Source organism: Salvelinus fontinalis, chromosome 24 (assembly GCF_029448725.1).
Source record: "Salvelinus fontinalis isolate EN_2023a chromosome 24, ASM2944872v1, whole genome shotgun sequence".
NCBI lineage: Eukaryota > Metazoa > Chordata > Actinopteri > Salmoniformes > Salmonidae > Salvelinus > Salvelinus fontinalis.
Window position 1 is genome coordinate 6,826,250 of NC_074688.1, and position 25,090 is coordinate 6,851,339.

The following is a 25,090-nucleotide window of genomic DNA, read 5'->3' on the forward strand; positions in this document are numbered from 1 at the left end:
CTCTTGCCATTCGTTCCATCGTTATACCTCCCTATTCTTCCCTCACTCCTGCTGAGACAGGTCTGGGAGAGGAAATGGCTGCATGACTGTGGTTAGAGAGAGTGGACTTCTTACTGTATGGCCTCAGTGTGTGTGTGTGTGTGTGTGTGTGTGTGTGTGTGTGTGTGTGTGTGTGTGTGTGTGTGTGTGTGTGTATATAAATAGCATCCATAATTCCCCTGAACGTCCACAGCGTGAAGGTCCATGCTCTGTCTGATATCAGTGACTCTATCCAGAATCAGAAAGCAGTACTCCATATTCAAGAAGGCAAACAACAAGTCTTCTTATACAAAAACACATTTTAATTAAATACTGCAAAATTCCGAAAAAAATTAGGCAACTTTTTTTGTTCTCATTGTTTTAGTTACTATTGCATCTCAATAACCATATTATCCACAGCATAAAAGCATTTTCTACATTTCCATTGTTATCATTTACAGATAGCATTTCTGAAAAGTGATATTTTTTACTTCTCTCTTACCCAGTCTGTAACACACACACACGCACACGCGCACACACACACACACACACAAAGTCAAGCGCATCCTCACCCCCATTCAAGGCCAGGGTGCACACATGCACAAACAGTCATGTTTAACTAGCCTTGTGGAGACACACAACTGATTCCCTTTCAAAATCCTATTTTCCCTAACCTAACCCCAAAACCCAACCTTAACCCTAAACCCCATAGAACTATTCTTATGGGTACTAACAAAATGTCCCCAGTTGGTCAAATTTCTGTTTGTTTACTATTCTTGTGGAGACTTCTGGTCCCCACAAGTATAGTTAAACAAACACACACACACCCAGACACACTCTGCAGTAGTTTCACACAGACCCTTCTGTGCATTATCATTTCCTTCTGTGGAATTTAACACGGTTGACTGAGGGTTTGGGTTAGGTTAGATTTAGATGTTGTGGTAAACCGTGTCCAATCTATTGTATGTGTGAGTAGACCAGAATGCACTGCAGGTGATGTTGATAGTGCTGATGCAGCCTCTAGTCTTGGTGCAAGTAGGGGTGGGGCTTACATGTGCAATTGGGACCATTAAGGTACTAGTAACAGGTTTGCTTGTACAGTACATTTTCTTACACTCCCTCAGGCACGTACACAGATACACACAGTCGTACACACGTCAACAAAATACACCCTATAACATTCAGCAAACCCTGTTTTGACCCGCCTGCCGACGGCTTGCACAGGTTCCAGTGTTTTTATGGAAGTGTCTGTGTGAGCTTTGTGTAGGTGCCGTCTTCCAAACACTTCACAAACAAAAACACACTCTTGGAATTGTTACATTGCTTTCCGACATTACACACGCCTTAGATTCTTCAGTATGTTTCTCACCGACTGTCGCATGAACAAACAAACATTGTGGATGAGGCTGTGAAAGCACTTTATCTGTTGAGTTAAAAGTCGAGTTAAAAGAGAGTCTTCATGCTTCTCTGCGTTAAAGAGAGTCTTCAGTCTTCTCTGTACACTGGTGGCAGGTGGCTACCCTAACAGTTTCTCCAACAACATGAATGCTGGGAGAGCTGAATGCCACCTTACTGTATGATATGTAAAGGACCATTTCCTGTGAGGTCACTTCCTCTTTAACGGCGCGTTGTTGATTGATGGCTAGACGTAGCTGAGGCAACATGCTGGATGTGTCACGATGTGTGTGATGGTCAGGACCTCCAAACACATTTCCCTAACTGTCCTGTTCTAACCTGATGGGAGAAGAAGAAAAAATATTGGGGGAGGTTCTCTTCTGCGCTGTTGAACCAATCTAGTCAATTTGGAGGAGGAGTTAATATTGTTAACGTCCAAAAGTGGAAGTCGCGTCACAGGCTCTCTTTCCATTTCCCCTGAAATCCGGATGCAATCGTTTTCCTCCGACCCTACAGAGGGTGCTCCTGTCTCTTTAGGCCTGCTTTCTGATTGGACAAAATACCCTTCTCTTTTGACTGAGCTGATTATAATATAACATCGATGATTATTGAAAAGGCAAAAACTGAAAAACAAGAGCCTGTCCAATCGGTTTCTTGTCTCTAATGATTTTTTGACTTCTCTGATGAACAGGAGTCATCTTCATCCTCTTCGGCCCTTATGCCACCTGAGTTAGTCTGACCCTGCCTCGCTCTTCTCACCAACTGATTCCACCGTGTTCCATCTCCGCCCCCTTTCCTTCAACCGCTCAATCAGATGCTGCCGTATTTCCTCACAGCCAATCAAGAGCTGTTTCAGATGACTGACAGAGACAGAGTGGGCAGGGCCTGCTGGGTTTACAGCACCCCCCCCCCCCAGAATAAAATGTCCAATAGCAGCTGTTGGCACATGCACATCCAGAAAGCACTCGTGGGGGGGGGGGGGGGGGGGGGGGGGGGGGGGGGATTGGACGAGATTTAGGTTTTGTTGTTTTGAGTGACGGGCACTTGAACACCTTTCTGTCCGGTTGCTATGGACACAAGAAATGGCAGAGGAGATGAGTCTAAATACTTTTTGCAAAATGGACTGTACAAAGTGCATAAACCGTTTCAGGCACACTATTACATGTAAGTCAGACATTCAGAACTGTAACTCACCCAATCTGTACTTCTCTTTGGCCTCGGCCCGCTCCTTGGCATCAAAGTACCAGACAGTGATGGCATAGCTGTAACACACGATGATCTGATTAGACTGACAACAGAGATTCTCAGCTCAGGAGGAAGTACAGACTATTTCAGTATAGTATAGTACAGTATAGTACAGAGTAGGAGAGGGTTGTGCTATACAGTGCATTCAGAAAGTATTCAGACACCTTGACTTTTTCCACATTTTGTTACGTTACCACCGTATTCTCGAATGGATTAAATCATTTTTTCCCCTCATCAATCTACACACATTACCCCATAAATACGAAGGGAAAACAGTTCTTTTTATAGAATTTTTGCAAATGTATAAAAAAAAGTTACATAAGTTATCAGACCCTTTGCTATGAGACTCGAAATTGAGTCCAGGTGCTTCCTGTTTCCATTGATCATCCTTGAGATGTTTCTACAACTTAATTGGAGTCCACCTGTGGTAAATTCAATTGATTGGATATGATTTGGAAAGGCACACACCTGTCTATATAAGGTCCCACAATTGATAGTGCATGTCAGAGCAAAAACCAAGCCATGAGGTCGAAGGAATTGTCCGTAGAGCTCCGTGACAGGATTGTGTTGAGGCATAGATCTGGGGAAGGGACCAAAACATTTCTGCAGCATTGCAGGTCCCCAACAACACAGTGGCCTCCATCATTAAATGGAAGAAGTTTGGAACCACCAAGACTCTTCCTAGAGCTGGCCGCCCGACCAAACTGAGTAATCGGGGGGAAAGGGCCTTGGTCAGGGAGGTGACCAAGAACCCGATGGTTACGCTGACAGAGCTCCAGAGTTTCTCTGTGGAGATGGGAGAACCTTCCAGAAAGACAACCATCTCCGCAGCACTCCACCTGCCAGGCCTTTATGGTAGAGTCTCCAGACGGAAGCCACTCTTCAGTAAAAGCACATGACAGCCCGCTTGGAGTTTGCAAAAAGGCACCTAAAGGACTCTCAGACCATAAGAAACAAGATTCTCTGGTCTGATGAAACCAAGATTGAACTCTTTGGCCTGAATGCCAAGCGTCACATCAGGAGGAAGCCTGGCACCATCTCTATGATGAAGCATGGTGGTGGAAGCATCATGCTGTGGGGATGTTTTCAGCATCAGGGACTGGGAGACTATTCAGGATCAAGGGAAAGATGAATGGAGCAAAGTACAAAGAGATCCTTGATGAAAACCTGCTCCAGAACACTCAGGACCTCAAACTGGGGCGAAGGTTAATCTTCCAACAGGACAACAACTCTAAGCACACAGCCAAGACAACGCAGGAGTGGCTTTTGGGACAAGTCTCTGAATGTCCTTGAGTGGCCCAGCCAGAGCTCGGAATTCAACCCGTGCTGCGATGCTCCCCATCCAACCTGACACAGCTTGAGAGGATCTACAGAGAAGAATGGGAGAAACTCCTCAAATACTGGCGTGCCAAGCTTGTAGTGTCATACCAAAGAAGACTTGAGGATGTAATCGCTTCGAAATGTGCTTCAACAAAGTACTGAGTAAAGGGTCTGAATACTTATGCAAATGTGATTTCAGTTTTTTATAAATTAGCAAATTTTTTTATTTTATTTTTTTACATTTTTTGCTTCGTCATTGTGGGGTATTGTGTGTAGATTGATGAAGGGAAAAAACGATTTAATCATTTTTAGAATAAGGCTGTAATGCAACAAAATGTGGAAAAAGTCAAAGGGTCTGAATACTTTCCAAATGCACAGTATACTGTATTGGCAGTGGAGGGTTAAGTGAGGGTTCTTGCCTCTCTTGTGAGGCTTCTCAGTGGACTTCTTGTGTTGTTTATTCCTGTCTCTCTCCCTCAAGCCCGAGAGCTGCAATTGAACCGACGACTGCCCCCCTACCGCCCTCCTCCCTCCCTCCCTCCACCCCTGAACCCAATCCCAGTCAGGAAATACGTTCTTCCTGTCCTGAGCCCCACCTCACCCCCCAGCTGTCAGACAGAGAGGAGAGTAGGAGAGGACTAACTAATGAACTAGAATCAAGCCAATGACGTGTCACATTTTTGTGGTGTTCTTCTGACTAATGCGTTCCAGGATTCAGCACGTAGATAAAAACAATCCTGTGCATGAGCACAACATCAGGCAGGAGTCTGAATAGGCTTTGACTGAGTTCATACTTCTCTCAACGGTGGCTCATCAGCATGCGAGTGTATATATCATCTGTTAAAGTGATACTTTGGGATTTTGGCAATGAAGCCCTTTCTCTACTTCTCCAGAGTCAGATGAACTCGCGGAAACTATTTTTATGTCTCTGTGTGCAGTTTGAAGGACGTTGCTAACTAGCGTTAGCACACGCTAGTAGATACCATAGACCGCCAGTCATTGCGCTGACGCTAAGTAGCGTTGACTCGCAAAACTACCTCTAACTTCCTTCATGCTGGATACCGAGACATAAAAAATGGTATCTATGAGTTCATCTGACAAATCCAAAGTATCCCTTTAATAGAGCAGGTCAACGTTTCCCCAACAACATTAGGAGCCTTTAGTGAACATATACTGTACTGTACTGCGTGTGAAGGAAGTAAAGTGGGTTAGAGGTTGTCAGGGCTCAGCAGAGAGAAGAAGTGTGGGGGTGGTGAGTGGATGTGGTTATGTTCAAACCATGTGGCACCCTTCCAAATGAAATCTATTTGTCACATGCGCCGAACACAACAGGTGTAGACATTACAGTGAAATGCTTACTTACAAGCACTTAACCAACAACGCAGTTTTAAGACAAATAAGTGTTCAGTAAAAAAATAGATAAGTAAAAAAAAAAAGTAAAAAAAAACAAATAGCTAAAGAGCAGCAGTAAAATAACAGTAGCGAGGCTATATAGAGGGAGTACCGGTACAGAGTCAATGTGCGAGGGCACAGGTTAGTTGAGGTAATTGAGGTAATATGTACATGTAGGTAGAGTTAAAGCGACTATGTATAGATAATAACCAGAGTAGCAGCAGCAGCGTAAAAGAGGGGGGAGGGGGGGATGCAAATAGTCTGGGTAGCCATTTGATTAGCTGTTCAGGAGTCTTATGCCTTGGGGGTAGAAGCTGTTAAGAAGCCTTTTGTACCTAGACTCCTGTACCGCTTGCCATGCGGTAGCAGAGTGAAACCGTCTATGACTACCAACCGTCTATGCTCTACCAACTGAGCCGTGTGGCTCAGTTGGTAGAGCATGGCGCTTGCAACGCCAGGGTTGTGGGTTCATTCCCCACGGGGGGACCAGGATGAATATGTATGAACTTTCCAATTTGTAAGTCGCTCTGGATAAGAGCGTCTGCTAAATGACTTAAATGTAATGTAAATGACTAGGGTGGCTGGTGTATTTGACCATTTTTAGGGCCTTCATCTGAAGGGAGATCCTGGATGGCAGGAAGCTTGGCCCCCGGTGATGTACTGGGCCGTACGCACTACCCTCTGTAGTAGAGGTCGACCGATACTGATTTTTCAACACCGATACTGATTTTTCAACACCGATACTGATTATTGGAGGACCAAAAAAGCCGATACCGATTAATCTGCCGATTTTATTTATTTATTTGTAATAATGACAATTACAACAATACTGAATGAACACTTATTTTTAACTTAATATAATACATCAATAAAATCAATTCAGCCTCAAATAAATAATGAAACATGTTCAATTTGGTTTAAATAACGCAAAAACAAAGTGTTGGAGAAGAAAGTAAAAGTGCAATATGTGCCATGTAAGAAAGCTAACGTTTAAGTTCCTTGCTTAGAACATGTGAACATATGAAAGCTGGTGGTTCCTTTAAACATGAGTCTTCAATATTCCCAGGTAAGAAGTTTTAGGTTGTAGTTATTATAGGAATTATAGGACTATTTCTCTCTATACGATTTGTATTTCATACACCTTTGACTATTGGATGTTCTTATAGGCACTTTAGTATTGCCAGTGTAACAGTATAGCTTCCATCCCTCTCCTCGCCGCTACCTGGGCTCGAACCAGGAACACATCGACAACAGCCACCCTCGAAGCAGCGTTACCCATGCAGAACAAGGGGAACAACTACTCCAAGTCTCAGAGCGAGTGACGTTTGAAACGCTATTAGCGTGCACCCAGCTAACTAGCTAGCCATTTCACATCGGTTACACCAGCCTAATCTCGGGAGTTGATAGGCTTGAAGTCATAAACAGTGCAATGCTTGAAGCACGAAAGTGCTGTTTGAATGAATGCTTACGAGCCTGCTGGTGCATACCATCGCTCAGTCAGACTGCTCTATCAAATCATAGACTTAATTATAACATAATAACACACACAAATATGAGCCTTAGGTCATTAATATGGTCGAATCCGGAAACTATCATCTCAAAAACAAAACATTTATTCTTTCAGTGAAATACGGAACCGTTCCGTATTTTATCTAACGGGTGGCATCCATAAGTCTAAATATTTCTGTTACATTGCACAACCTTCAATGTTATGTCATAATTACGTAAAATTCTGGCAAATTAGTTTGCAATGAGCCAGGCGGCCCAAACTGTTGCATATACCCTGACTCTGCGTGCAATGGACGCAAGAGAAGTGACACAATATCACCTGGTTAATATTGCCTGCTAACCTGGATTTATTTTAGCTAAATATGCAGGTTTAAAAATATATACTTCTGTGTATTGATTTTAAGAAAGGCATTGATGTTTATGGTTAGGTACACGTTGGAGCAACGACAGTCCTTTTTCGCGAATGCGCACTTCATAGATTATATGCAACGCAGGACACGCTAGATAAACTATTAATATCATCAACCATGTGTAGTTATAACTAGTGATTATGATTGAAGCCAGTGACTGATGTGGTGTACTTCTCAATGCCATCGGAAGAATCCCGGAATATATTCCCGTCTGTGCTAGCAAAACAGTCCTGCAGCTTAGCATCTGCGCCACCTGACCACTTCTTTATTGACTTCTTTAAGTCCCCGGCCACTAGGAGCGCCGCCTCTGGATGAGCGTTTTCCTGTTTGCTTATGGCCTTATACAGCTCATTGAGTGTGGACTTAGTGCCAGCATCGGTTTGTGGTGGTAAATAGACGGCTACGTGGTCTACAGCTTATCATGAGATTCTCTACCTCAGGCGTCCAAAACCTCGAGACTTCCTTAATATTAGATTTTGTGCACCAGCTGTTACAAATCTAAACAGACCGCCACCCCTCGTCTTACCGGAGGCATCTGTTCTATATTTTATCCATGTCGTCATTCAGCCACGACGACTCAGTGAAATATAAGATATTACAGTTTTTATGTCAGTATGTGTGTGTGTGTTGGGAGAGGCCATACGGGAACGCCTGGTGCCCAAACTGATGACGTATGTCACGTAGCTGAGAGTCGAGTGGATAGGTTCAATCAGTCATCCTGATATGCCCTTCAGAACTAGCTAATTTATGCTGGCAACAACAGCAGCAGCATGGTGCTAGTTCAAACGTGTAAATTAAAGAGATATTTATTTTGATTGGCGAGGGAGAAATAACTTGTAGTGTTATTGTCACCGTGACAAGCCAATTAGCTAACGTGACGACAAGCAGGTGCAAATGACCAAATGACCATTGCAACTATGTAGCTGCTTGCCACCCGGCAGCTGTACCACACGTCGCTGGAGGGAGTTCATGTAGCCAATTTGTTCCATCCCACTTGATTTTACTTAGAGTAGAATAGCAGCCTACACAAGAAGAACTTGGAATACTGCATTGGTAGTAACCATCTGGAAGTCACCATGATACAGTCTAACGTTACTGCTCAACGGGGAGAGTTTGTGTCGTATGCCGGCAACACAACAACACCAAGGCGCACAATGTCCTTTGCTCCCGCTCGACGAGCACCGCTGTCTGGCAGTGAGGAGACGGAAGTAGCTAGATAGCGTAGCCAATATCAGGCCAGGATGACAGGTAAAGCATGGTTTTCACCAAAACTTTACCACTACGGCATTAACGTCTACAAAAAAAAGAATTCTGAACACTCTCCCAAGTCACAACTTCGGCAGACAAGTTTCGAATTCTCACGGAACTTTCGAGCCAACAAGCATAAATTAGCTGGCCGGGAAGGGCTCATCAGGACGACTGACGGAACTGACTGAAACAAATCCGTTCCGTCTCCACTCGACTCTCAGCTGCGCGACATACGTCATCAATTTGGGCACCGAGCGTGTCCGTATATAGCCTTTCTTGTGTGAGTGGCTGCATGTGTGGTCACAGTGGTTACTCACCGTGTGGCGTAGGCTGGCTTAACCTCGTGTGGGTTCCTGCGGTCGGACCAGAAGATAAGCAGACGGTCAAACAGCGGTTCTATGTTGGCCACCACACTCTTCCCCTCTGGATAGATCTGCAGCAGACCTCCTTGAACCTGACCCCATACACACATAGGTTTCCTGTTAGATGCACCGTGTCTTATCCATAGCCTTGAGGTTAGAGAGGCAGGAAAATCTGGTGGGACTCTAAAGTTTTTTTCACCTTCATTTAACCAGGTAGGCCAGTTGAGAACAAGTTCTCACTTACAACTGCGACCTGGCCAAGATAAAGCAAAGCGGTGCGACAAAAACAACACAGAGTTACACATGGGATAAACAAACGTACAGTCAATAACACAATAGAAAAAAATCTATATACAGTGTGTGCAAATGTAGTAAGATTAGGGAGGTAAGGCAATAAAAAGGCCATGGTGGCGAAGTAAATACAATATAGCAATTAAAACACTGGAATGGTAGAATTGACAGTAGATGAGTGTGCAAAGTAGAAATACTGGGGTGCAAAGGAGCAAAATAAATGAATAAAATAATTACAATTTAGCATTAACACTGGAGTGATAGATGTGCAGATGATGATGTGCAGGTAGAGATACTGCGGTGCAAAAGAGCAAAAAGAAATAACATGTGGATGAGGTAGTTGGGTGGCCTTACAGATGAGCTGTGTACAGGTGCAATGATCGGTAAGCTGCTCTGACAGCTGATGCTTAAAGTTAGTGAGGGAGATATAGTTTTAGTGATTCTTGCAATTCGTTCCAGTCATTTGCAACAGAATACTGGAAGGAGAGGCGGCCAAAGGAGGAGTTGGCTTCGGGGATGACCAGTGAAATATACCTGCTGGAGCGCGTGCTACGGGTGGGTGTTGCTATGGTGACCAGTGAGCTGAGATAAGGCGGGGCTTTACCTAAGAAAAAACGTATAGATGACATGGAGCCAGTGGGTTTGGCGACGAATATGAAGCGAGTGCCAGCCAACGAGAGCGTACAGGTCGCAGTGGTGGGTAGTATATGAGGCTTTGGCAAAACGGATGGCACTGTGATAGACTACATCTAATTTGCTGAGTAGAGTGTTGGAGGCTATTTTGTAAATGACATCGCCGAAGTCAAGGATTGGTAGGATAGTCAGTTTTACTAGGGTATGTTTAGCAGCATAAGTGAAGGAGGCTTTATTGCGAAATAGGAAGCCGGTTCTAGATTACACTTTGGATTAGAGATGCTTAATGTGAGTCTGGAAGGAAGGTTTACAGTATAACCAAACACCTAGGTATTTGTAGTTGTCCACATATTCTCAGTCAGAACCGTCCAGAGAAGTGATGCTAGTCAGGCGGGCGGGTGCGAGCAGCAATGCATTTAGTTTTACTTGCATTTAAGAGGTCCCGTGGTCCCGTGGTCCCGTGTGGCTCAGTTGGTAGAGCATGGCGCTTGCAACGCCAGGGTTGTGGGTTCAATTCCCACGGGGGGACCAGGGTTCAATTCCCACGGGGGGACCAGGATGAATATGTATGAACTTTCCAATTTGTAAGTCGCTCTGGATAAGAGCGTCTGCTAAATGACTTAAATGTAAATGTAAATGTAAGAGCAGTTGGAGGCCACGGAAGGAGTGTTGTATGGCATTGAAGCTCGTCTGGAGGTTAGTTAACACAGTGTCCAAAGAAGGGCCAGAAGTATACAGAATGGTGTCATCTGCGTAGAGGTGGATCAGAGAATCACCAGCAGCAAGAGCGACATCATTGATATATACAGAGAAAAGAGTCGGCCCGAGAATTGAACCCTGTGGCACCCCCATTGAGACTGCCAGAGGTCCGGACAACAGGCCCTCCGATTTGACAGTAGTTGGTGAACCAGGCGAGGCAGTCATTTGAGAAACCAAGGCTGTTGAGTCTGCCGATAAGAATACGGTGATTGACAGAGTCGAAAGCCTTGGCCAGGTCGATGAAGACGGCTGCACTGTACTGTCTTTTATCGATGGCGGTTATGACATCGTTTAGGACCTTGAGCGTGGCTGAGGTGCACCCATGACCAGCTCGGAAACCAGATTGCATAGCGGAGAAGGTACGGAGGGATTCGAAATGGTCGGTGATCTGTTTGTTAACTTGGCTTTCGAAGACTTTAGAAAGGCAGGGCAGGATAGATATAGGTCTGTAACAGTTTGGGTCTAGAGTGTCTCCCGCTTTGAATAGGGGGATGAGCGCGGCAGCTTTCCAATCTTTAGGGATCTCAGACGATAAGAAAGAGAGGTTGAACAGGCTAGTAATAGGGGTTGCAACAATATTGCGGCGGATAATTTTAGAAAGAGAGGGTCCAAATTGTCTAGCCCAACTTATTTCTAGGGGTCCAGATTTTGCAGCTCTTTCAGAACATCAGCTATCTGGATTTGGGTGGAGGGGGGGGGGGGGGGCTTGAGCAAGTTGCCGTGGGGGGTACAGAGCTGTTGGCCGGGGTAGGGGTAACCAGGTGGAAAGCATGGCCAGCCGTAGAAAAATGCTTATTGAAATGATCGATTATCGTAGATTTATCGGTGGTGACAGTGTTTCCTAGCCTCAGTGCAGTGGGCAGCTGGGAGGAGGTGCTCTTATTCTTCATGGACTTTACAGTGTCCCAAAACTTTTTGGAGTTTGTGCTACAGGATGCAAATTTCTGTTTGAAAAAGCTAGCTTTTGCTTTCCTAACTGCCTGTGTATATTGGATCCTAACTTCCCTGAGAAGTTGCATATCGCGGGGGCTGTTCGATGCTAATGCAGTACGCCACAGGATGTTTTTGTGCTGTTCAAGGGCAGTCAAGTCTGGAGTGAACCAAGGGCTATATCTGTTCTTAGTTCTACATTTTTTTGAATGGGGCATGCTTATTTAAGATGGTGAGGATAGCACTTTTTAAAGAATAACCAGGCAATATCTACTGACGGGATGAGGTCAAAATCCTTCAAGAATACCCGAGCCAGGTCGATTAGAAAGGCCTGCTCGCTGAAGTGTTTTAGGGAGCGTTTGACATTGATGAGGGGTGGTCGTTTGACCGCGGACCCATTATGGACGCAGGCAATGAGGCAGTAATTGCTGAGATTCTGGTTGAAGACAGAGGAGGTGTATTTAGAGGGCAGGTTGGTCAGGATGATATCTATGAGGGTGCCCATGTTTATGGATTTAGGGTTATACCTGGTAGGTTCCTAGATAATTTGTGTAAGATTGAGGGCTTCTTGCTTCGATTGCAGGACGGCCAGGGTGTTAAGCATATGCCAGTTTAGGTCACCTAACAGTACAAACTTTGAAGATAAATGGGGGGCAATCAATTCACATATGGTGTCCAGGGCACAGCTGGGGGCTGAGGGGGTCTATAACAAGCAGCAACAGCGAGAGACTTATTTCTGGATGTATGAGACTCCATTTTCAATTGTACCTTGACATCCCAGTTCTTGTTGAGATAGTAAATGCAGGTGATGCAGCGGCCGTCACCGTTAGGGTTGTCCACGTGACGGATGTACCCCGTGCCGTTACCTGGGTAACAGGCCACCATAGCCTGAGGAGAGAAGGCAGGGATGTTTAACAGTCGGTTACAGTAAGAACACACACACACCTCTCAAGAGTGCCCTTAAAGAGTGACTGCCCCTAAAAAAAAAAAAATATCCCCTTAAACTGCATCGATATGAGTCAGAAACATTTATTCTAGTGTCAAAATTGACTACAAATTATAAATATGATAATTTTGGTTTAAAGGTTAGTCTCGTCTAAAATGGTGTTTGGGACCTCAGTGCGAGTAAATGAAGGTTGGGTTTGGATTACAATTATGTCAATAAATTACGCCCCCCTTTTGGCAAGCTCCACAGTGCAAATTGCACCTCTGCCTACTTCGCTTTTCTTTATTGAATGGGGCTCAGTTGTTAGCTAGCTAACATTATCATTGCTAGCTAGCTATTTTTGACAAACTTTGCTAAGAGTAATGGCAACATAATGACATCTTATGGCAAAGTTGTTTCCTAGTTATTTACCTACTTAAGCAACGCCATCCTATTTCCATGCCACTCTAAATTAGTGTAATTTAGACTGAACCGTCACATTAGCCTCTGAAGTACAACCCATGTCTAGGGCACACATTCATTTTGGATGCAGCTAAGTTGGTACTAACTAGCTAACTCATGTCAACAGTGTACTAACTAGCAGCAACAAACTTCAACCAACCCAGGACTTTAGCAAAACATGTCACAGTTGTTTGCATAGTGTAACGGCGTCACCGGTCGGAATCTAATCCAATCTGCACTCAGTCAGTCTACAAATGTAAAGCTTAGAATTAGCTTCCAGAATGTTTACAAATGAGGCATGATGACAATCGTTGACCCTGTTTTCTCTGTTAGACAAAGTGCACAGCTGGGTGCCAGAGTGATCCCCTGGTCATGGATGGATGCCGGGACCTACCAGAAGGAGCAAAGGTGGGTATCATAACATGTCCAGCAATGTGATTGCAATTGTTTAGCAACATCCCCAAATTATTTTATTCACTTTTCACTTGCTGTTTTCACAGCTTGTCAGACAAAAATAAAAGTGTGTAATGTGACACCAGTACCCTTCTGACACTTCCTCTATTGTTGCCAGTCTCCCTCAACTCAAATGAAAAGGACATGCCATCACGAGACCTAACTGAACAGTGTTCACAGAAACATGTATGGAGCCAGCACATGGAAACTTGCCAGATGACGTGATGAAGTCCAGACTGACAGAGGGGCTTGATACTGAAGTCCCTGAAGGGACAGAGACCCGGCACTCTGCATTAACATTTTACTAGACAATTTTGACGTTTTGTCTTTTTTTATTATTGAATTGAATGGTGTCAGTCAATATGGGGAGGAAGACATCCTGTGTATTCTGCACTAGGGTCAGGGAACTCCTGTTGTATATGGGACACCACAAAGGAAGGTATGACCAGTCTGACATGTTTGCCAAGGTAGCCTCATTACCACCAGACAAAATGCAGATAGGCAGTGTCTTTATCAGCTGGGAATGACAATGAAAGATGAAAGGTGCACATTGTTACACAGTATTAGCAGAACACTGCTTCTATGGTATTATGTAAAGGGTTGTTTATTCGACATCAGTGGTCACAAGCCGGGCGATCGCGATCGACTGGTCGATCTTCAAGGCATTCCTAGTCGATCACCAAACATTTCTGTAGAAAAGCCAACAACAAAGGCTTGCGTTCCTTTTTTGGTATTCGTGGTGCGCTATTGGTCGGTAGCTACACTTGATTCAGAAGCCCTGCGAACCGGGTAGGCAAAGTGTTTCCATTTGGAACCATTTCTCGACGGACCGTGTTATCTGTGGCTAAATCGAGTGTGCCTACTGCGCTGGCCAATCGGATAGCCCAAAATCACCGTGCCAACAGCTTCCACGACCCCGGCCAGAGCAAAGTTTGATACGAGAGACTGTCAAAGAATACAGCAAAGAGCTGCTGAGTGAGTTCATGACTAAGTTTTTATTCAGCACAGTCAACACTGTTTTTATTCAACACTATTACAAAACATAAAACGTGCTTCTCCCTACTTCCACTGCAGCGGCAATGAAACGAGTAGTCAAGTGTATCGATAGCCCTGCGTTATTATTATTATTATTATTGTTATTAGCAGCTCGTCGTGTCTATTTTAATAGCAAGGAAAATGTATCTTTGTGGTCACAGGAACAACATGAACTTGTGCATGAGGCAGATGAGGTGCGACTCGAGTTTCGCCATCAGGTGGAAGACGGTGTCCCCTCTTTCTGGTCAGTCTCACCGGAGGAAAGGAAGTAGAGAGCAGGGACCCTGAAAGACGGACCCTCTGCTACTCCCTCCCTCCGCTGAGACTAACGCTGTGTTCAAAACAACTGGGAACTCGGAAATCGCCGACTTGGGAATTCAGTGCGTTTCATCCAACACGGAATTTCAAGTCGGAAACTTACACATCTTTTATTTTGTATTTTTGGGGAGTGATACAATTTATTATCAAAGCTCGAGTTTTGAAATATAATACGGTCAGAGAAGAACAATATTAGCAGGCATATAGTCAATATGCTGTGAACATGTACTGCACAAATCTCATTCCTACAGAACCGTTTTTATTAGGTTAATGTTACATCACAGCGGTTGATCTCGGCTTGCTTTTTGACTATGAAAGGGATCTTGACCCAGAAAAGGCTGTTGACCACTGTTCTACATGGAACTGTTACTACATTTGAAAGTTATCAAAAACACAGTTTAGCATATCTATCTCACCATACATACATCTGCCTGTAGTTATTGAACTCAACCTGCAGGAGAAGTGTTTGTTGTGATTGAGTGGGGAACAGAATAGTCAGCTGGAGATGACATGCAGGAGCTTGCAGGGATTTGTAGTATTGATGCTAATTAGCATTTTTGAATCTGAGAGTAAATAGAGACGAATATACTGATAAAAGTCACCTTGTCCGAGAGAGATTTACATGGTCATCAAATCGTCACGCCAGGGTAAGCCTACACAAAACACAGCCCTTATTTTCAGTGTTTCTAAAATTTCCTATGGTAAAAAAATTAATGGTGGAAGAAACTATTGGAACCATTTCCCTGTTTGATCACTAGGTTTTATGGGTATTATGACTCATAATGTGGTACTCTATGGTGTGTGTTGGTGGTGGCAAGGACACACCTAAGAAACACCCACATCAAACCATGGCCGCCAGCATTTCTTGAGGAGCAAGATAAAAAAAAACTAGGCCAAATCAGAAGGTGCAGTTCCCCTTTAAGACGGAAGGCGCAGTTCCCCTTTAAGACACAAGACTGGGTGTGAAGCACGCACTGCGCTGTGAAACTAAACGCTGTGCCTTTAAGCCACGATGGCCGGGTATGGCAGCCATGTTTCCACCCCCATTCCATTGAGCCGATACCATATAATCCGTGGGCGGAACCCTTTACCCACCAATCAGGTAAGAGGCTTTAGGCGGTGAGCAGTGGCAGTGGTAAGGCTCTGCTGTGTGTACGGTTACTTAACCCCTTCACTGGTGTTCGTAGGGATGAAATTCCACTCCATGGGGAACCATATAGGTTACTGTACTCACTTCACAGTCCCGTGGTTCTGCATAGAGACAGTCAACGTCCCAGTGATTTCTCTGTGACTTAAACACTGTTGTGTAGGCTGGCTACAATTCTACATTACGGGTCACACATTACTATAAACTCTGACTGTTCTAAAAACGTTCATACGGAGAGAGAAATGGGCTACCGTCTTCACAAGACGGTGCTCCAAAACTCTTAACTAGCTGGTCCTGTGGAGGACAGGACGGTGAGCATCTAACTACTCAGCTAATGTTTCAACCTCATATGTACTGGAATGGAAACAGTCCTTTGAGTATCAGTAGAGTAACAATGGCCTCTGGCTGGCATTTCCCCTGCTCGGCAAGGCTGTACTAAAGAACATCATGTCCATGTGCTTCTCTAGGGATGAGTGTGTCTGAATGGGCTGGGAGTACACATTCCTCCACTGCACGCAACTATGTGAAAAGCTCACTGCCACTAACGCCACGTATCACATAGGCTGCGTTTACACAGGCAGCCCAATTCTGATCCTTTTTTCCCCCCCTCACTAATGGGTCTTTTGACCAATCAGATCAGCTCTGAAAAAGATCTGATGTGATTGACGAAAAGACTCATTAGAGGGAAAAGAGATCAGAATTGGGCTGCCTGTGTAAACGTAGCCATATTAGCGCTTCATGTCCAATACCACACATGGTGAACGACCTTGAATCAATACTAATCCTAATAATAATACTGCGTAACAAAGGCTCTGATTCAACACCAAGGGGTGGTTTTCTGGACACTGATTTTTTTGTTTTTTTTGTTTTACCTTTATTTGACTAGGCAAGTCAGTTAAGAACAAATTCTTATTTACAATGACAGCCTAGGAACAGTGGGTTAACAGATTTTGACCTTGTCAGCTCGGGGATTCGATCTAGCAACCTTCCGGTTACTGGCCCAACGCTCTAACCACTAGGCTACCCGCCGCCCCTGCGCCGGTTCTACGGACACAGATTAACACTAGTCTTGGACTAAAAAGCATTTTCAAAAAGATTCTCAATTGAACTTGCTTTTTAGTCCAGGACTAGTGTTAATCTGTGTCCGTAGAACTGGCCCCAAGTCTTAGTCAGCTCTACAGAAACACACCAAGGTCAGAATACGGCGGATCTGTAGATACACGTCTGCCACACCTACATTTATTCAATTTCTGCCCAAAACAAATAGCAGGTGAATAGCACGCTATCCTCATGCTTCAAGTCAGAATATGCACAGAGAAGTGCGTAAACATTTATTTACGTTACGGTCCCCTAGCCTTTGTATCTCTGCTGGGGAGGTTGTTTGGGTCGGGTCGGGAGGTTGTTTGGGTTTGGGTCGGGTCGGTGTGTGTGTGTGTGTGTGTGTGTGTGTGTGTGTGTGTGTGTGTGTGTGTGTGTGTGTGTGTGTGTGTGTGTGTGTGTGTGTGTGTATAGGAATGTGAGCCATCAGGATCCCGGGCACTGATACTTTATCACGATACGGGTCAGAACTTATCAGACCCTGGCGAGTACAGTACACCTCATCCTCTCACCGGCTCTAAAACAACAACCTTTTCTCCCTTTGTTTTACTCTCAACTTTCTCTCCTCCTCTCTCCCGTCTCACTCTTCCACCGCCTCTTCTCTCCGCCTCCCTTTGTTCTCTCTCTCACCTAGTCTTCCCTTCTTCTCTTAATAATGAGATCTTCTTTTCTCTCGGTCTTAAACCTCCCCTCTCCTCTCCTCAGTCCCTCCGTAGATCCTTTCTCTCTCTTCCCCTCTCCCAGCCCATCACCGAGTACTAGGGGGAGGAGTAAACACGGGTGAAGAGCGGCGGACTGGGCTCCTCTTTCACTCCAGCTAGGCTCGGTGGCACAAGTATTGGCTCAGTTATCAGCAAACAATGAGGAGCGAGCAGGGGGAGAACACAGTAGCATTCAGTGTCACCCCTTGAAGTGGCAAGCCCAGAAGCTTCAATACAGAGTGACGACAAAGTCCTTCACTTTCAAATCCACACAATCCATTACAGTGTCGGTCAGCCTTTTGCCTACTGACCGGTGAAAAGCAGCGGTGTCAAACACACACCTCAATAATCAGATCCGACATAGAGAACAGTCACAGGAAACCAAAAATGACACGCAAATACGCCCATCTGTAGTCAAACCATGAAATCTGGCTCAGTCTCATTATGGAAGAGTGATACAGGCCAAAGTGCAAGTGTTCCCTTCTGTCTGTGTGACTCTCTGACCAGTCTGCCGGCCGCCATTGTCTCGCCTCATTACCACACGACGCTCACATGCTGTGGGAGTTCATTAACCTCTGACTCCAGCCCGCTGATCTCTACCCTCCAACAAGTCCTGCACGCACGCACGCACGTGCACACACACACACACACACACACACACACACACACACACACACACACACACACACACACACACACACACACACACACACCAGAGCCAGGCCAGAGCTCATCTGAAGGCCCTCCAGGATTCAGAGGACCGACACATGGCCGTAATCCAGTGATTTACTGTACTGGGACTGTTGAACGTGGCTACATAATTCAACTGATAACATTGTTGCATATAACACACAGGACATGAGCTGTAAGTAAGACTTGATTAAGGATTTGGCAAGTGAACAAATACAGTATAATCAGTACAGTAAAAACACTCAGAATAGTCCTGGTTGCTCAAATCTTATGTATTGTGTTTTGACAGATGGGTGTGTGGTGGTGGGGGGCTCACAGTTAGTCAACGGTGTTCACGCCAGGGTCAGGGTGAGCCACTAGTGGCCCATGCTGCTTCTGGGAAATGCGACGTCATCAGCACCATGGGCGGTGGTGTTGCATTGTGGGAAAGAAATGAATGATGAAAAATCCCACCGTCTCCATTCACTCTGCTCTGTTGCTAAGCAATCAGTGGCAAGGGCACAGAGAAATGCTGGTAAACATTTATATGTTGTCAAGCGCTTCCAGAACGTTTTAGTCACTAATAGTCACATCCTCTAACCTCGCGTCCTCTAACCTCGTTCATTAACCGTGCAAAGATGTCAACGGAACAAAAAGGGAAAAGCACTATCGAAGTAGATTTACAGCCAATAGATGTTTGATGCATGCACTGACCCACTGTATGTATTAGTGTGTAGTCTTTTACAAGTCGTCTTTCTTGGCCTGAGAGCACGTGCAACTGTCGCAGTCTTGATGACCCAACTTAACCACAATTAACATGTACCGTGCCACAGCACAGCCCTAGCCTGGAGGACATACACGTGGACGTGCGCGCGCACACCACACACACACACACACACACACACACACACACACACACACACACACACACACACACACACACACACACACACACACACACACACACACACACACACACACACACACACACACACACACACACAGCTGAAAACAAAGTTACTGTACACCAGCGCTCACATAGACATGAGACCAAACCAGAGCTCGTTCAGTTCTAAGCCAGTAGTCAACCAGAACTGTAAGAGTCAGTCAAACCGGCATACGAATGTCACAAACGCCGTCACGGACAACGGCATCCCAGGCGCTCGCCTCGCCTGTTGCTCCCAGCCCCGAGTCAGTCAAACAGCGCGACGACAAGCGTGACCCGACGTGTCGCGATCATATCAGCCTTCTTCAATCTCTCTGCGCTTCCTTGCCAATCTAATGGGCACCACTGGCACCAGCATTAATGCCCTAATAGCACTGCCTCCTGTCTCAGCCCGCATGCCTGCCTGCCAAGATGAAGGCCAGAGAGAGAGAGAACAGGCTGTTCCTAGAAAGGAAAATAAAGGGCTGAGCACGCAGGCATAGCATTCTGCCAGCAGATAAGATGCATGGAGGACAGAGGGAGGAGGGGGGCAGGGCTGAACAAATACAGGGCCTGATGCCGGCGAGACAGACACACAGGAGAGAGGGGAGAGGGGAGAGCATCAGGGTAGTGCTACGCTAACTAGCTAGCACTGGGATAGGTTGGTGTATTCTGGGCTGGGATGGGCTGGGGATTTGCCAGGCTGAGTTTAGCTGAAGTGGGCCTGTGTGAGTTATACTGGACTGGGCTGAGGTGAGCGGTGCTGGCGAATTCCACGTCGATCAGACAGTGATAAATGTCAGACTGGGGTGAACTCTGTGTGCTCCGCTGGCCTGTGTATTTCCTGATGAGTCAGTACGGCTGAGCTAAGGACAGACGGTGCCTCACTGGCTTCTATGGCTCTCTGTGGACCTACTGTAAGCCGTCTGTCTCGGGCCTGAATAACCAGCTGAGCTGACACGGACATAAGTTGATGAAGTAATGCGCCATGACCGTCTGAATTCTTGGAAGAAAAAAGGAAAAGAATAGGAGTGCACTGTTACAGGTTTATTTCTAGTGATAGAAACTATTGGATATTCAACCGTCACATCGACACTGTCTCCCCTGCCCTGTACATCAAAACATCACACTAACCACCAGTGACCCCCGCATGCAAACACATACCCAACCAAGCCAGCCTACTGTCGGCAACATCTTGAGATCACGCGCAAACAAGCACAATCTAAAACGCACAGGCATTCACACACTAACACCGTGACAAACAGTGACACACAATGTCAAACCCAAGATGGAATGCATTTTGGCCAGTGCTCTCTGTATGTGAGAATCACTTGAAATAAAGGTGGGTGGGTTCATGTTTAGCAAAGGACACCAAACCAGATTCCCGGACCGCCCTCAGAGTCCGTATGAGTCATCAACCCCCGCTGTGCAATTCTCCAAAACAAGATGAGATCACACGAACCAGGCCCATCCAAAGCCTATTCTCCCTGGAGAAACAACAAGCACTAAAATCTCCTAGGAGGCCACCCAGAGAAAAGTAAATACTCTTTAAAACTATTTTTGCATTCAAGTGCAATGGTTACATTATCCTTCAGCCGTCTGTAAACGGAATGGGTAAGGACAGGAAGTGAGAGCAGTGTGATCCGCTCAGTACCTTAAAGCCTAGATGAAGCTCTCATCATTTGGTTTCAGATATCTCTTTGTCTTAGCAGCTAGCTTGGTACTGCACCGTGTGTGCGCTAGGCTAAATGCTAGTTGCTAGCATCTCCCTGGCTGATCCTGTGTGCAGCAGCGCGGCTGACTCTCTGGGAGGGGCATTTGAGGGCACGCTGCACCAGACACTCCTTATGATACGGCTGCCGCATCGCGCTCAATCTACCCCTCTATACCTCTCATCTCACGCCTTCAATAAGCACATCCATCTCTCCCTACCTAACATATCTCCCTCTTCCTTCTCTTCATCTACTACTCTCTCTCTCTCTATCCATCCCTCTCTCCACCGCTCTTTCTCTCTGCCTCTTTCTGGCGATATGCCGGGGCTGCTGTGTTGTGCTTGGATGCAGCTCGAGCTGGTGTGTGTTTGCCGAGTGCGCATTGGGTTGAGCTCTAGCTGGTTCTATTGGTGGCATTAGTCTGGGCACACACGCACACGCACGCGCACGCACACGCACACACACACACACACACACACACACACACACACACACACACACACACACACACACACACACACACACTGCAGTGCTATGCTCTGTATGGTCCCGTTACCAAGGAAACGGAGGGGAAATAGTTTGGCAGACAAGCTAGAGAGGGGCTGATAAGACGCAGGAGAAAGGGAGTGGGAGAGAGAACAGAAAGAGAGAAGGGGGGAGAGGGAACAATGAGAAAGAAGGACAAGGGAAAGAATATACAACTATAGAGAGAAACCACAGCGGGGGACATAGTACTTACTGAACCATATAGACAGTAGGCTATTACAGATCGGAGCTACGTACACGTCGACATATGAAAAGGAAAGCAAGTTTCAGATTGGGGAAAGGGGGTAAATGTGTATATATTTTGTTGTGATTCTGTTGTGATTTAAAAGCCAATGAATAAAAAGTATTAAAAGCTACAATATGTAACTGTTTTGGAGACCCGACTAAATTCACATTGAAATGTGAGTTACAGATCTGTCATTCTCACTGAAAGCAGGTCTAAGAAGCGGTAGATCTATTCTATGTGCGCTATTTCTATGCTTCTCTTAAATTTAATTTAGCTTCGTTTTTTTTTTTTTACTTTCGGTTTTGTGCACCAGCTTCAAACAGCTGAAAATACAATATTTTGGGTTATTGAAAAGATATTTCACAGCAGTTTAGATGGTACAATGATGCTCCACACTATAAATTGCTTGTTTTGTCACAAACTGAATATAGGCAAACAATTTCTGCATTTTGCACCTGGTTGTTTCTTCTTCTATGCCCTGCCGTTCAAAAGTTCTGGGTCACTTAGAAATTCTTGTTTTTGTCCATTAAAATAACATCAAATTGATCCGAAATACAGTGTAGAGATGGTTAATGTTGTAAATGAGTATTGTAGCTAGAAACGTCAGATTCTTTTATGGAATATCTACATAGGCGTACAGAGGACTATTATCAGCAACCATCACTCCTGTGTTCCAACGGCACGTTATGTTAGCTAATCCAAGTTTATAATTTCAAAAGGCTAATTGATCATTAGAAAATATTTTGCAATTATGTTAGCACAGCTGAAAACTGTTGTTCTGATTTAAAGAAGCAATAAACCTGTCCTTCTTTAGACTAGTTGAGTATCTGGAGCATCAGCTATTTTGGGTTCGATAACAGGTTCAAAATGTCCAGAAAGACCTTTCTTCTGAAACGCGTCAGTATATTCTTGTTCTGAGAAATTAAGGCTATTCCATGCGAGAAATTGCCAAGAAATTGAAGATATCGTACAGCGCTGTGTACTACTCCCTTCACAGAACAGCGCAGACTGGCTCTAACCAGAATAGAAAGATGAGTGGGAGGCCCCAGTGCACAACTGAGCAAGAGGACAAGTACATTAGAGTCTAGTTTGAGAAACAGACGCCTCACAAGTCCTCAACTGGCAGCTTCATTAAATAGTACCCGCAAAACACCAGTCTCAACGTCAACAGTGAAGAGGCGACTCCGGGATGCTGGCCTTCTAGGCAGAGTTGCAAAGAAAAAGTAACATCTCAGACTGGCCAATAAAAATAAAAGATTAAGATGGGCAAAAGAACAGACACTAGACAGAGGAACTCTGCCTAGAAGGCCAGCATCCCGGAGTCTACTTTGGAAAAATTACTTGTGTCATGCACAATAATTGTTTACAGACAGATTATTTCATCTATAATTCACTGTATCACAATTTCAGTGGGTCAGAAGTTTACATAAACTAAGCTAACTGTGCCTTTAAACAGCTTGTAAAATTCCAGAAAATGATGTCATGGCTTTAGAAGCTTCAGATAGGCTAATTGACATCATTTGAGTCAATTGGAGGTGTGCCTGTGGATGTATTTCAAGGCCTACCTTCAAACTCAGTGCCTTATTGCTTGACATCATGGGAAAATCAAAAGAAATCAGCCAAGACCTCAGAAAAAAAATTGTAGACCTCCACAAGTCTGGTTCACCCTTGGGAGCAATTTCCAAACGCCTGAAGGTACCATGTTCATCTGTACAAACAATAGTACGCAAGTATAAACACCATGGGACCACGCAGCCGTCATACCGCTCAGGAAGGAGACGCGTTCTGTCTCCTAGAGATGAATGTACTTTGGTGCGAAAAGGGAAAGCAATCCCAGAACAGCAAAGGACCTTGTGAAGATGCTGGAGGAAACAAGTACAAAAGTATCTATATCCACAGTAGAACGAGTCCTATATCAACATAACTTGAAAGGCCGCTCAGCAAGGAAGAAGCCACTGCTCCAAAACCGCCATAAAAAAGCCAGACCACGGTTTGCAACTGCACATGGGGACAAAGATCGTACTTTTTGGAGAAATGTCCTCTGGTCTGATGAAACAAAAATGTAACTGTTTGGCCATAATGACCATCGTTATGTTTGGAAGAAAAGGGGGACGCTTGCAAGCCCAAGAACACCATCCCAACCGTGAAGCACGAGGGTGGCAGCATCATGTTCTGGGGGTTCTTTGCTGCAGGAGGGACTGGTGCACTTCACAAAATAGATGGCATCACGAGGAGAAAAATTATGTGGATATATTGAAGCAACATCTCAAGACTTCAGTCAGGAAGTTAAATGGGTCTTCCAAATGGACAATGACCCCAAGCATACTTCCAAAGTTGTGGAAAACTGGCTTAAGGACAACAAAGTCAAGGTATTGGAGTGGCCATCACAAAGCCCTGACCTCAATCCTATAAAAAATTTGTGGGCAGAACTGAAAAAGCGTGTGCGAGCAAGGAGGCCTACAAGCCTGACTCAGTTACACTAGCTCTGTCAGGAGGAATAGGCCAAAATTCACCCAACTTATTGTGGGATGCTTGTGGAAGGCTAAACGAAACATTTGACCCAAGTTAAACAATTTAAAGACAATGCTACCAAATACTAATTGAGTGTATGTAAACTTTTGACCTACTGGGAATGTGATGAAAGAAATAAAAGCTGAAAGAAATAATTCTCTACTATTATTCTGACATTTCACATTCTTAAAATAAAGTGGTGATCCTAACTGACCTAAAACAGGGAATGTTTACTAGGATTAAATGTCAGGAATTGTGAAAAGCTGAGTTTAAATGCATTTGGCTGAGGTTTATGTAAACTTCCGACTTCAACTGTATATTAGAGAGAATAGAACTGCTGGTACAATGGCCTTGTAATTTAGCAGCAGTAATTTAGACTGTTCCTCAGTCTAACCTTTGCCTCACCCACCCCCTCAATTGATTCTTTGATCTATGACTCATTCCTACTGTTCTATCGACTTCAACTACACTATTCAACACACAGCAAGGACATTATTTCCATTCAAGATGGCAGCACAGTATGCCAAGGCTAGATTAGAGGAGTTGGGTATGAAACATGTAGGCTGCAACATTGGCTTGAGACTCAACTAACCCATTTACCATCAGCTGCCTGCCTGCCACACTTATGGAGCAGAGCAAGCATAACATTTGACCTAGAAGCATAATAGTCAGTTCCATGACAGAGGAGCAAAGGGCCGATGTCTGGGAGAGTGACGTCTCTGTTAAAACACATGGTGTCTGGGTATTACACAAAGTACATCATTGTGGGAGTAAGGTGTCGCTCTTCACTTCTCCGACTGGGTCACCTCACAGCACGCACACACGCACAGGGCTGGTATTGACTGCAGTT

At 45.0% G+C, this 25,090-nt stretch overlaps 1 protein-coding gene across 2 annotated transcripts in view; it reads right to left on the reverse strand.

The window, feature by feature from the left end:
• Positions 1-320: 320 nt before the first annotated feature.
• LOC129821854 (uncharacterized) overlaps positions 321-25,090 on the reverse strand; it is a 30,171-nt gene continuing 5,401 nt past the window's right edge. The window contains exons 3-6 of one of the 2 annotated variants that reach the window (XM_055879552.1): positions 12,281-12,400; positions 8,855-8,991; positions 2,608-2,675; positions 321-2,480 (exon numbers count right to left, since the gene is read on the reverse strand). In XM_055879552.1, coding sequence (XP_055735527.1) covers positions 2,428-2,480; positions 2,608-2,675; positions 8,855-8,991; positions 12,281-12,400 — 378 coding nt within the window. In that variant the 3' untranslated portion in view covers positions 321-2,427. Of the gene's footprint in view, positions 2,481-2,607; positions 2,676-8,854; positions 8,992-9,098; positions 9,153-12,280; positions 12,401-25,090 lie in introns of those variants that run through there. The other variant, XM_055879553.1, reaches the window with a different exon arrangement.